This window comes from Aplidium turbinatum, chromosome 18, assembly GCF_918807975.1.
Source record: "Aplidium turbinatum chromosome 18, kaAplTurb1.1, whole genome shotgun sequence".
Taxonomy (NCBI): domain Eukaryota; kingdom Metazoa; phylum Chordata; class Ascidiacea; order Aplousobranchia; family Polyclinidae; genus Aplidium; species Aplidium turbinatum.
The window spans coordinates 6,024,028-6,036,963 of NC_137489.1; the positions used below are offsets into that span (position 1 = coordinate 6,024,028).

General features: G+C 37.1%; 1 protein-coding gene across 5 annotated transcripts; it reads left to right on the forward strand.

The window, feature by feature from the left end:
• Nucleotides 1–771: 771 nt before the first annotated feature.
• Nucleotides 772–9,641, forward strand: LOC145787636 (ankyrin repeat domain-containing protein 40-like). 5 transcript variants are annotated; one of them, XM_082599418.1, is made up of 7 exons: nt 1,871–1,936; nt 2,134–2,207; nt 2,733–2,843; nt 3,289–3,434; nt 7,472–7,594; nt 7,998–8,093; nt 8,446–9,641. In XM_082599418.1, coding segments are annotated over exons 2-7 (870 nt in total). In that variant the 5' UTR covers nt 1,871–1,936; nt 2,134–2,205; the 3' UTR covers nt 8,838–9,641. The 5 variants fall into 5 exon arrangements, 3 of the variants coding, with proteins under 3 accessions (XP_082455544.1, XP_082455543.1, XP_082455545.1); XM_082599417.1 differs by having other exon boundaries at nt 1,875–2,207; XR_014291418.1 differs by lacking the exons at nt 7,472–7,594; nt 7,998–8,093; nt 8,446–9,641 and having other exon boundaries at nt 772–1,936; nt 3,289–3,316.
• The last annotated feature ends 3,295 nt before the right edge of the window (nt 9,642–12,936 follow it).

Here is a 12,936-nt window from a genome sequence, read left to right on the forward strand (position 1 = left end):
ATGAAATTTTCTTTAAAATTGCTAAAAACAACAATTCCTTTTTTAAGACAAAATTTCCTTGTAAAATTGTTAAAAATCCCTAAAAAATCCTTCCGATCTTCATTTCCTTTTTTTATCCTTCGAAGCGTTGAAAAATCCCGATTTTGGGATAAAAGCCTTCAAAGTGGAAGCACTGCTTATAACTGACCTGCTTTCAATTCGCTGTAAAACGCCGGTTTTCGTGTTGTAGATGAAACAAAAGATGCACATATCCCGCCTTTGATCGGGTTTCTATGGCAACGGCCGTGTGTGCGCAATGCGGATTGTACCAGCCCTTGTTGCGTTGGTTAATGTTAGTGGTTAACTCGGGCCGAGACTTCAAGTTTATTTTCACAGCGAGCGATTCACTGCAGAGGTTTCGACTTTCGAAAGCGACATCGAGTCTGTTTGCAAGTGCATAAAGCTAAACGCACGCGTCTGCGTCTTTGGGTGCGTCTGCAGACGTTAAATCAATGTAAAATGACAGATTTTGTTGTCTGGTGTGGGATTGTAGCATCGCTGCTCGTTCTGGTGATTATTTATCGGGAAGCTGTTACGGTTTGCATTTAAAAAATGTTTTCCTGCTGCCGATCGCTAGTTTATCTCTTGTTTTATGTATCAATACAGCATAAAAGTTGCCCCCACGGAGAAATATGCGTGGGGGCCGGGCCCCCACGCCCCCACGGGTTAGGCACCTATGGTTCAAAATGTAATTGTCTTTTTTTTTGCAGGTTTCTCTAATTGCACTTGACAATGACATCTAAACGTGTAGGCATCGTTTGTAACGAAAATTTTATCAAAACAAGTGACAACTACATACCGACTTCTAATCGAAATGCAATGGTTCATGGTTTATTGGAAGCTTCTGAATTGCTCAATAAAATGAAAATTCTTACTCCAATTGCTGCTACATTTGACGACATGAACATGTTTCATACTGAAAGTTATTTGTTGTTTTTAAAAAATGGGCAAGTTAATAATGATGAGGAAACAGCAGAAGATTTCGGTTTTGGTTATGATTGCCCTGCAAAATCTGGAATATACAATTACTGTACAGAAATAGCTGGGGGGAGTTTGACTGCAGCTAAGCATTTATGTGAAAAAAATTTTGATGTTGTGTTTCATTGGTTAGGAGGGTGGCACCATGCCAAAAAAAGCGAAGCGGCTGGTTACTGTTATGTTAATGACTGTGTTCTTGCAATATTACATCTGAAAAAGTACTTTCCTAAAGTTTTATATGTCGATCTTGATCTTCATCATGGTGATGGAGTGCAAGATGCTTTTTGTGGCAGTAACAAAGTTATGACCTTTTCTGTTCACAAATATGAAGCCGGATTTTTTCCTGGCTCTGGTTCTGTAGATGAAAGAGGGTTTGGGAAAGGTTATTTATACACAGTAAATTTGCCCCTTCAAGATGGTGCAAGAGATGAGTTGTTTATATCATCTTGTCTACGCGTTTTAACTGAAATAAAAGAAAAGTTTGCACCTGATGCAGTGGTGTGTCAACTTGGTGCGGATGGGTTAAATGGAGACCCAATGCGCTCATTTAATTTAACCCCAAAAAGCTTAGAAAGTTGTGTTACTCATATGATAAACTGGAATCTTCCAACGTTAATATTGGGTGGTGGCGGATACAATGAAGCTAATGTGGCAAGGTGCTGGACACGAATCACTGCGTTGGTTCTTGAGGAAAAGCTGCCTGAAGAAATCCCTGAGCATGATTACTTCATGAATTACAGCCCTGATTTTGAATTTGCTGTTGAACAAAGTTTTAAAAAAGATTTAAACACTGTTGCATACGTAGATAAAATGGTGAACACCATTATTTCAAACTTAAATATGTTATAGTGCACTGTATAGTTGAAGACAAACATCAATTGTGATACCTGCATCGAACCAATTTGCAAATATATCTACGGTAATCTTGTTGTAAATGTTAGTTAAATAGTTATTGCTTGTTTAGCATGTGGTTAATAGATGTATATATTTGTATGTTAAAGTTTCATCTTCTTTTGTCTCTTGAGATTGAGGGTCTGTTTTCTCGTCACCCGATAGTTGGCATTGTTTTAAATTTTGTGACAATTTTTGTTGGTTTAGTTTGCTTTGTTTTTGCAGAATGGTGGAGTATTGCAATTTATACATGTTGGATAATTTAAAACTTTTGATCAAGACTAATACACAACTTTAATGTAAGTCTGGTGAGAGCAGTAGCCTATATAAATAAAACGCCTTTTGCAAAATCAAGTTATTTGTTAAAAAGAATATAACGTTTATTTTTTTACATTGCTGACTGCATAATAAAGTGTAAAGATTGATAAAGTGACTCTTATAAATAACGTAAACTTGTCATACAGGTACATGATTGGTTTTCTGTCCATCTTGTTCATTTCACGCATGAATACTATGCATTTTTTTGTAATAGAAAAAAATATCATTGAGTAGATTTGTATGTACTTATATACTTCCATTGATATATATACTATATACAGTATATGCAATGTTTGACATTTTTCAAAGTAGACCTCTCTGAATTGCATTTCATTCAATAGAGAGATGTCAAAAAAAACAGAGAGAATACCCTTAGCAATATATAAACATAAAAAATGGTGTCTGTCGCCACATTAACAAAATTTAAACTTGATGGCTTAAGAATTGAAAAGAGGGTCTCATACACTTCAGTTTTTGTCTCTTCAAGGGGTGGTTTGTCTTTTCAGGAAAATGGAAGAAGACTTGCGTGAAGCAGTTTGTATTGGGAATGAAGATCGTGTGGTTAATTACATAAAGTCTGGTGTTAATGTTAACTCGCAAAACTCCGTTAATGGATGGTGAGATGGCTTTGGATGATTGAAAAATCTTTTCAAAACGATTTTTGTAGAAGCATTGTTTGTGTGGTTAGTTGGTTATTGGTGACATTTTTTAATGATTTTGTTTTGTTGCATTTTGACATGTGACTAACAGACAAGGTATATATTGGTATGTTTTTTAACCACCAGACAATCTGCCAAATTAATTTCTGCATAATGCAAATTGCAGTGAAGTTTGACTTAAGAATAGAGACAGCCAGATCAAGCATGTATGATATAGTACATTAGTATGGTAGCCTACTTAATTTGACAAGTAGTTTGTGCATTTAAACGGATGAATCTGGTTATCTACGTTTTCATCAAGTGATTGACATCTACATGGAATTTTGAAGCCCTTTGTCATTAAAACGAATTGCACGATGTTTCAATATCCAAATCATTTATTGGACTCTTCTGTTCTTAATAGGTCTGCACTGCACTGGGCTGCAAAGCGAGGTTATGTTAACATGGTAAAATTGCTCATGGATGCTGGCGCCAAACCTGACATGTTAACCAAAGATGGAAAGACTCCTTTGCATTTGTCTTCAAATAAAGAAATACATAAACTTTTAGGTGGGGTGTTTTATTTTTGTTGTTTTGTTGCAACTCCAGATTAGACAGTATTCCAATTGTAGGTAACTTCCCACCATTTGGAGCTACATACGCTTTCTGGCAGCAGATTTGTATTTTTGTGAAGCATTCCAATATTTTTTATGTTTAACATGTAACATTCCATGCTGTATTTTGTATGATTTTATTTGCTATTTTTGGCAGTATTTCAACCAAATAGCCCGTTTCGGAGAAATGCCAATTCAGAGACAGCCTTTTTCGGAGAAAACTGATTCAGAGATTTCTTGAAAATCCAGCAACGGCTTCTGTTTATGTAGAGAATTTGTCGTGCGCGGACATTTTGCCGAAAGGACATTATGCGGTAGGACATTTTGCCAAATGGACAAATTACCGAAAGGACTAATTGCTGAATGGACTAATTGTCGAAACAATTTGGAAAGAAATTACTTTGAAGTGACACAAAGTCTCGTTACTATGCAAGCAGTGCCTTTGAAGTAAAATTACTTCGCTACTATTGTTTGCCTAAAAACTACTTTAAAGCGACACCACGTCTCGTTTTTATGCAAGCATTGCCTTTGAACTGGTAATTGTTTTGAAGTGACACCAAGTCTCGTTACTATGCAAGCAGTGGCTTTGAAATAGCGTTTACTTCGCTACTGTTGTTTGCCTAAAAACTACTTTATATACAGTCTCCACAGTTTTTGGAAATCAGTATTAGTTTGAAGTGACACCAAGTCTCATTTTTAAGTATCATATATTATATATGCACTATGCAGTCTCCACAGTTTTTGGACATCAGTATTAGACGTTTGATTATACCACTGCTTATTTCACCTGTTTTTTTAAATTCAGCTGAAGTTTTTTATTATTTCTGTTTGCTGCCATCTTGTGCTCAGTTTATGCCAATCGTGGAATTCATTCAGAATATTAAAGGCAACCGTAGAATTCTTCATGAAGGTTTCGTATACCTTCTTGATAAACGCATACGTGACAAGTCGTACTGGAGATGTGAAAAACGCAAAGAGTGTTCAAGTAGGATGAAAACAGTTTGTGACGTTCTTCGAGGTCAGTGTTCACCTCATTCTCACGCTCCTGATCCATCACGTACGGTTGTTGTGAGGACTATGTCAGCAATTCAAAACCGCGCCATTAATTCCGAAGAATCTACCAGCAACGTTATCCAAAACTGCACACAAGATTTTCCCCTGGCAGCATCTGGTAGTCTACCCAAGGTCGATACATTAGCGAAAATGGTCAGAAGAAAACGCAAAGCCCCCGATGGTGACGACATTCCTGACGAGCTGCGCCGTACAACACGTGGTGAGGAGTTCTAATGCAAGTTGATAATACGTATAATACGTTTGTATAATTTGGGCAATTTGTCCAATCGGCATTTAGTCCTTTCGGTAATTAGTCCTTTCGGCCAAATGAGTTTCGGCAAAATGTCCTGGAACCGAATTTGTAGGGATCATTTTAGTAGGTTGTTGTTTCTGTAAGGTAGATGTACTGTAAATTAACTGATATCTTGCTGGTATAGGCTATAACGATATCTAGCATCAGTTGTTTTATTGGTTAGGCCAGTGGTTTTCAACCAGGGTTCCGCGGAACCCTAAGGCTCCACCAGTAAGTCTAGGGGTTCCGCAAGTTTACATTCAAATCCGAGAGTCTATTTTATTATCATATGCATATTGTTTAAATATAATCAAATATTGATTAGGTTTGCCACTATAATAAATTTGCTACACTTTAACACGTTCGCTGCGATCCCGAATTTTCGTTGTTTTCTTGTGATGCAATTACCTTTAACTTTCTGCTTTTCCGCCAAATTTTTTATGAGAATAAATGTAATTTTTTACAGTTTGTATTTTTATTGTATATACGTAAATAAATCTGAACATGAGTAATTTAATTTTATTAATCAAATGATGTTTTTTGCATAAGGCAATTAAATTATTGAACAGGGATTCCTCGAGTGTTTGGAATGTTTCATTGGGTTCCGTTCCACCAAAAAGGTTGCAAACCCACTGGGTTAGGCTAACCTCGTCATGGCCTGTAGAGTTACGGCTAGCTATGTTACACTGTGCGGACAATTTCTAAAAGGCCTACTTTTGTTTTCTTGATCTTTTCAAGAGTAAAGAGCTGTAGCGTTTGTTGAGATTACTAACGTTCAGAAAACTTGTGGTTATTTTGTTATATATATATCACTTAAATTTGATTCTACGACATTAGTTTGATGAATTATGTAGCACATCAATTTTTTATGAATCTTCTCTTTCAGTAAAGGGAGGTAATCGACTTTTTTTCAAATCCAACTTTAATCTTGGGTTTCGGATACAACAGTATATTCTAAGATTTTAGGTAAAAAAAATCAAAATTTACGTCCAAAACTTTTCGTTGATTCACTTACGATAGTTTGACTGTTTTGCATTAGTGCGCTGAGGTTTGTTTGAGTTTGCAGAGCTCCGGCTGCATGCAGTGCTCTATTGGGGCTAGTTGTGCATGAAGTCTTACCATTTTTGTTTGTAGTATTATCAAGTCTAAACAACTGCAACAAGTTTCCCGATCTGTTAGTAACCTCAACAAACATTACAGTTCTTTACTTTTAAAAACATCAAGAAAACAACAGTAGGCTTTTTAGAGATTGCTTACAAAATGTGACATAGCTAGCTGTAACTCTAAAGGTCATGACCTCACATATAATAGTTGATGTCATAGTGGTGGATCATGCTAGTAACGCTGAGAGGGTCTGATTTTATACATCTGACAAAGAAAAATAGTTGCTTACTAATTTGTTTACTTAAAGAAAAGTTCACTAACCTACACGTTAGTAAAGTTAATATATTACGTTTCAAGACAACGATTGCCAGATTCAAGTATACCAGAGGAAGTTGAAAATGATTTTGTTGAGGTGTTGTTGTGTTGGCATCAGCACTCTACTCAGATGCAAAGTGACAGAGACCATGAGAGTGTTTATGATAGATATCTTTCTATAGAGAGAGAGTCTTTGTGGATGTTGGCGATTGTCTGAGTTTTCCTGATGGCGGTCTGTCAGTTCGTTTTATTCAGTTCTGTTTTGTTAGTTCCTAGCCAAATGTCCAGGATCTCGATATTGTTCAAGATCGCAGCTTCAGGAAAGAGCTGTTGAGCTTGGTGGGCCAGATCAGGTTTGGACGCCAGTATCTAGGTCTTTCCCCGGTTCACTTTCTGGCCGGGCATGATCTGGTACAAGGCTAGTTCTTTGTTAATTTCTTTGTGAGATGGAATGTCCCTCATTATGAATGTGGTGTCGTGTTGTATTTTGATTGTAAGCTTGGAAAAGCGAAAACCGTTGATAAGTTGGTTTTTTTCTATGCGATGGGTGAGCACATCAGCACAGATTATGATGTAGAGCATGCTGAATTGCTGAGGGGGCATGACTGTCAAATGCGCCTTTTGGCGTTGATTCTTTTGGTTAAGGCTCCATTTATTTGTATCTTGCTTTTGTTTTATGGTTAACTACCAAGCAGTAATTATCACCACATACTATTTGTTTCAGGTTTTGATTTGTTAATAGAAAACTATCAGTAATCACAATATAGTATTCCACGGTAGTATAAATTTTGTGAAGCTGAAATTTAGATTTACAAATGGAATTTAAGCCTTTCAAAAGTGCAAACCCAGTCTGGAGATACTATCTTCGCAACAAAATTCATCAACGGGCAAAATGTGAGACCTGCCAAGTCACCATTTCTTGCAAAGGAGGCTCGACCGGTGCCATGAGGAACCACTTGCTTTACAAGCACAAGATTAATTTGAAGAAGTCACGATCTGGTGTAATTCCTTTAGCAACTGCGACTAATTCTACAGGTGCAACCAAGATTTGTTTTGGTTGTTGGTTTGTGAGAAAGTTCTTGTTTTTCACTCCCTGAATCTCACACCACTTATGCGTTAAGTCCACAACAGTTCATCATTTAATACACTAGTGTAGTACTTAGTGGAGGTTTGGGTTATCGAGCAACTTCAACAACTCCAAGAACAAGGTTAATCTTTATAATTTGCAGGGACCGAAGACGTGGGTGAAGTCAGCTTGGACACTGGTGATCACCGTCAAGGAGGTTTTATTCCTAATTATTTGAAATATCCTCCATTTCCATACATATCAGACCCAAAAAGTTCAGAGCGAGGTATTTACTGGATCTAAATAGCTTAGATTTTTAGTTTTGCCTTCGTAGAAGATAAGCTATCTTGAACCTGTAGTGGATTTGAAATCTTTGTTTTTTGTGTTTTTTACCTTTTGTTGTTGTTTTTTTCTAAACATTAGTCGCTTTGATAATTTCGTTTGATCTCAATTTTATATTATAACTGTTGAAAGCCATTTGTTACTTTAACGTAGGCCTACATAGTACATAGGCTACAATTATCATTAATTTCCCACCTTTAGGTCATAGTAGCGCGACCAACCAAAAGTAATTCTGCAGCCAAGTATGTTTTTTAGAACGTCTACAGAATTAATGTCAAACAGGACCGATTTTCCTACTTGGGTTACCACTCGTTACGTATAATGTTAAACATTTTTATAAATTTTAGGTGGCGAATCAGCTTTAGGGATCGCCGATGCTGACCAGCCCAACTTCCTTTCCAATTACTTGAAACACACACAATTTCCTTGCATATCGGATCCAGGTATGTTGGTGTGCACTGAACACTTTCTCATTTTCAATTGATAGCCACTGTCCTGATTTGGAGTTTGCGCAAAATTATTGACTGCTGGTATTAGCATCGTTTAAGAATTTAATTTTCAAACCGCAGTTTTAAAAATATGAAAAACACCGAACACCCTACTCATCGGAAGACTGTTTGAATTTGAAGAAAATAAAAATAACTTCATTTAGCTGCGGTAGCAGCGGTACATAAACCTAATGATATTTTTCGTCAGCTGCATTGGTTGGCTTAGTTGTTGTTTTACTCACTTGCTGTCATCGACTTCTGTGTTCGACAGTTCCCACTTTACAGACTTTTTTATGTTTTTTTATAGATGACAAAGAAAAAGATCCATTGAATTTGGATGGGCATGCCAGTTTTGCAACCACGGGTTTTTTATTCCAGCCCCAGAAGCCCTTTTTGATAAACCGTACAGAGTGGTCCCCCTGTGGCCTACCCGTTGATCCTCGGTACCTGGTCCTCAAGGTCCGCGTCATTCATGGTGCGATCGATTCCGATTTCATGGAAATCAATTTCGACAGAAAAGAAACTGTGACTTTTGACAAGTTCGAGTTAACCTTGCTAAGCGAATTCAGTCTCGAAGATAAAATAAACGACATAAAATGCATTAGGAAATTACCGGACACTATAATGCGAAACGACGCAGACATCCAAAGATTGACAGACTATCAAAAACTGGAAATAACTTTTAATCCTATAATCTAAAAATTCTTTTGGCAGTACTGGTAAGAAATGTTGCTTTTGGGCTTGCAATAAATTGTTCCCCAGGCTGCACCGCTTATCGTGCGAAATGTAACCTACCTTTCAGCTGTCACTCCATGCAACCTGGGGAACGGTGAGATTTAGTTTTGTATCTTCACCAGGGCTGTGGAGTTAGCGAAAAATTTACGGCTCTGACTCTTCGATATAGTATAACTGGCCGACTCCGGCTTCAGTGTTGCCAGACTTTTGAGGGCTGATAGATTTATTTCAATTTTTGTCCTTTTTCAGTTTCTCTTAAATTGTGATCAAAATTGAAACGATGACTCCCTCAAAAACTGACAAGAACAAACGCTTCTATTGTAAGATCTTAAAGCGCAATACGAAGAACAAGAAACAATATTTTGAAAAAAGATTGCCAAAGGAAAAATTAATTATTCATCGTTTTTGTGTCAAGTCTCAGCATGCCTTTTTTTTAACGACTTCGGACTCGGAAAAATCCCTCCGACTCCAAAGTTCTGATCTTCAATCTTCTCCTTGGATACTGTTCAAATATCGCATCACGCCATTTTGTCGACTTCTCACATTAGGCTACCCAAATTTTACGTTTTCTCCAACCTTAACACGATATGACGCTTTTGGCGTTTCAAAGACGTTTTAAAGTTTAAAAGACGTTTTTGCAGTTTTAAAGACGCCTTGGTGTTTCTTTTTCTGTCGGTTCGATTATTCTAACCTAGTTTGGAAAATCAATGTTGCAATCAAGACTTGGTTATTTTTATTGCGAGACTTCAAATAAATTGTCAAATCTTCCGTGGAGCATGTGTTTATTTCCCAATGGAATCGTCGCTGTGTGATAGAAAATTTTAAATAACTGTTGCACCGACTTTGCACAGGTTAGCCATCGATGCACAATGCATAGGCTGCTAATAGCGGAGTAGTATGGTGTGCGCTATCGCGGGAAAGTGGTGCTTATTTTTCCAAACAACCAAAGGTTAGGGTTATTTAAAGATTTTATTCATAGAATTCATGTAGGCTACCTGTAAGTAGAGTAAAAATAGCTCAGACGACGGGAGCCGATTGAGCTAAACATTTGTTTTCATCGATAGCTCAGTCGGTGAAGCTTTCATCTCAGTGCGCAAAGGAACGGCAAGATAAGAAACGCTAGTTCGACTCTGCACTTGAGTGATGCATTTCAAGGATATGTGTTCACTGTACGGCACCTGGTATTAAAAAAAGAAAAAAAAAAAATATTCAGACAACAACCGGAAACTTCACTTTGTTAATCTCGGAGACCGGGTTTGCGTTAGTTTCCTTTGTTTGGACATTACCCTGGATTTTTTTTTTTTTTTCCATGGGACCAAACAACGATATAGTTAGATATAGTCTAGTATAGATAGCCTAACTGCATCGGCGCCGATCCCTATAGGACAGCGGGACATGTCCCCACCATCTTTTTACATTCTTTTTGTAACGTAAATTTTTGTAACATCCTCCAACGCTTAAGAAGGCAATTGCTTCCAGAAATAGGGGGCAATCAATTTGGCTTCATGAAAGACAGAGGAACAACCAACGCAATCTTCACGATGAGAATGCTTGGTGAAAGAGCAATCGAAGTCCAGCAAGACCTATATCTAGCATTTGTAGATTTTAAAAAAGCCTTCGATAAAGTTCGTCACGAACAGCTTTTTGAGATGCTGAACAACATTAACGTTGATGACAAGGACCTGCGCATAATTAAGAATGTGTATTACCAACAACAAGCTGCAGTTCGCCTACCGGAAAGTCTGTCTAGATATTTTGAAATTCAACGTGGGGTCAGACAAGGCTGTGTGATGTCACCAGATCTGTTTAACTTGTATAGTGAAATGATTCTCAGAGAAATAGAAGGTATTGATGAGGGAGTTTTAGTGAACGGCATCTCATTAAACAATATTCGCTATGCTGATGACACTGTGCTCATAGCGACATCCCCGGATGGTTTACAAACACTAATTAACAAAACTTCAGACATCAGTGCAAAATATGGAATTGAAATTAATGACAAAAAAACAAAATGCATGACTATCTCCAAACAAAGTCCTGAACCCCACTTTGTACTTCACCAGAGAGGCAACACAATTGAACGGGTGTCTTCTTTCAACTATCTTGGTTCTCTCTTAACAGCGGACGCACGATGTAAGAAAGAGATACGAAGAAGAATAGGCCTAGCTAAAGACGCTTTTAATAGACTACGACCTATTCTATTGGATCGCAAGCTTTCTATTCTTCTGAAGGTGCGACTTCTCAAAGTGTTAGTGTGGTCTGTTCTCCAGTACGGTTGTGAAACATGGACCTTCAACACAGAAACTAGGCGTAACATTGAAGCAGCTGAAATGTGGTTTTACAGAAGAATGCTCAGGATTTCATATACTGATCACATCACAAATGCAGAAGTTTTAAACCAGGTACATCAAGATAAGGAACTATTGAACAACATAACTCAAAGGCAACTCAAATTTCTCGGCCACATTATCAGAAAAGAAGATTTCGAAAATCTCTGTCTAAGCGGCCGCCTTCTCGGGAAACGTGCTCGTGGCAGACAAAGAACAACATTTATATCTAATTTCAATACATCAATCAGCCAACCAAGAACACTTTGGGACACTGCGCGACAAAGGGAACACTGGAAAAATTTACGAACTGAGCATCTAGTTCATCAAAGACCGCATCGGCTATGATACTGTTGTTGTAACGTAAAAGGGAAAATATTAACCGAATGTCAGAATTTTATCAGTCAGACGTTTGAAATATATTGAAAGGAGAGAACAACATTTTTTTTATGCGAGGAAGCCCCAACCTTAGTAGAAATGTTTTATTAAGCGGAGAAACCCTCGTAGGCTACAACTCGCAAATTGTATTTGTTTAGGTTACGCCAGGGCCAGACAGTGCAGAGTTTTAGAATTACTTAGAAAGAGTCGTACAAGCAGTAATGCAGAAAGTTTAGCTTGTGTTACTTTTGTGTGTTTCTTTTAAGAAAAAAGCTGTTTTTTCAGTTACCGATAGGCTACATTGAGCCTTGAGGTTGGATGGATGGTCATTTTATTTTTGTTTGGATGCGAAACGCCGAAACACACATAAAACAAAAACTGACAGTGTGCATCCAATGAGAGAGTGCGAAAGACCGTAGCCCTGAAGGCGTAGGAGGTCGTCGAGTCTGCACTCTCTCATTCAAATAGTTACACAAAAGAAAGTATTGCGTTGTTAATATTGTTGCAAATTGACACAAAAAAGAAGAAGGAAGGAAGAACAGAAAAAACAAATACAGATACTACAAACAATAATAACAATTAACATAGTCAGGTAGTGGATGTCGTTTTTATAGCTCTTGATTATTGAAGAAGTGTATTTTGCACATTTTACTGAAATATTTGAAGCCTTTGTTCATGTTTTTTTTCATATTTTGGGGTAAACTGTCCCATACCTTGATTCCCATGCATTTTAAACTTTTTTGAAATAATTGGGTATTTGCCAGTTTAGTATAAAGTGAATTGGAACTTGAACGTCGGGTGTTATACGAATGAATAGATGATACATGTGTAAAGAAAGTTTTGAAGTTTTCCGGTAGTTTATTATTATACAATTTGTACATAAATTTGCTTATTTCTAGTTTATAAGTAGAATTAACAGTTAGTATTTTATTTTCTTGATAGAGTGGCAGTAATTTAGTTTTCATTTCAAATGCTCCTGTAACGATTTTAATTATCTTATTTTGTCTAACCTGAATTCTATTCAAGTATTTTGTGGGTGCGCATCCCCAGTTGATAATTCCATATTGTAGGTGCGAGTGTACAATGCTATAATAAATATTGATTAGAACTTTTCTAGTAGTGAATTTTCTAAGTTTGCTGAGTACGCCTGAAGAAGAGGATAGTTTTTTCGAGAGGCTATCAATGTGTTTATTCCAGTTGAGTTTGTTATCTATTGTGATTCCTAAGTAGCGCGTGTGGTCAACTTCTTTAATTATTGTATCATTTAAATTTATTGGCATATCGGAGAGTGTAGTCTTTTTATTGTTAAAGAGTATGTAGTTAGTTTTACTCAAGTTGAGTGTCAACTGATTGTTATC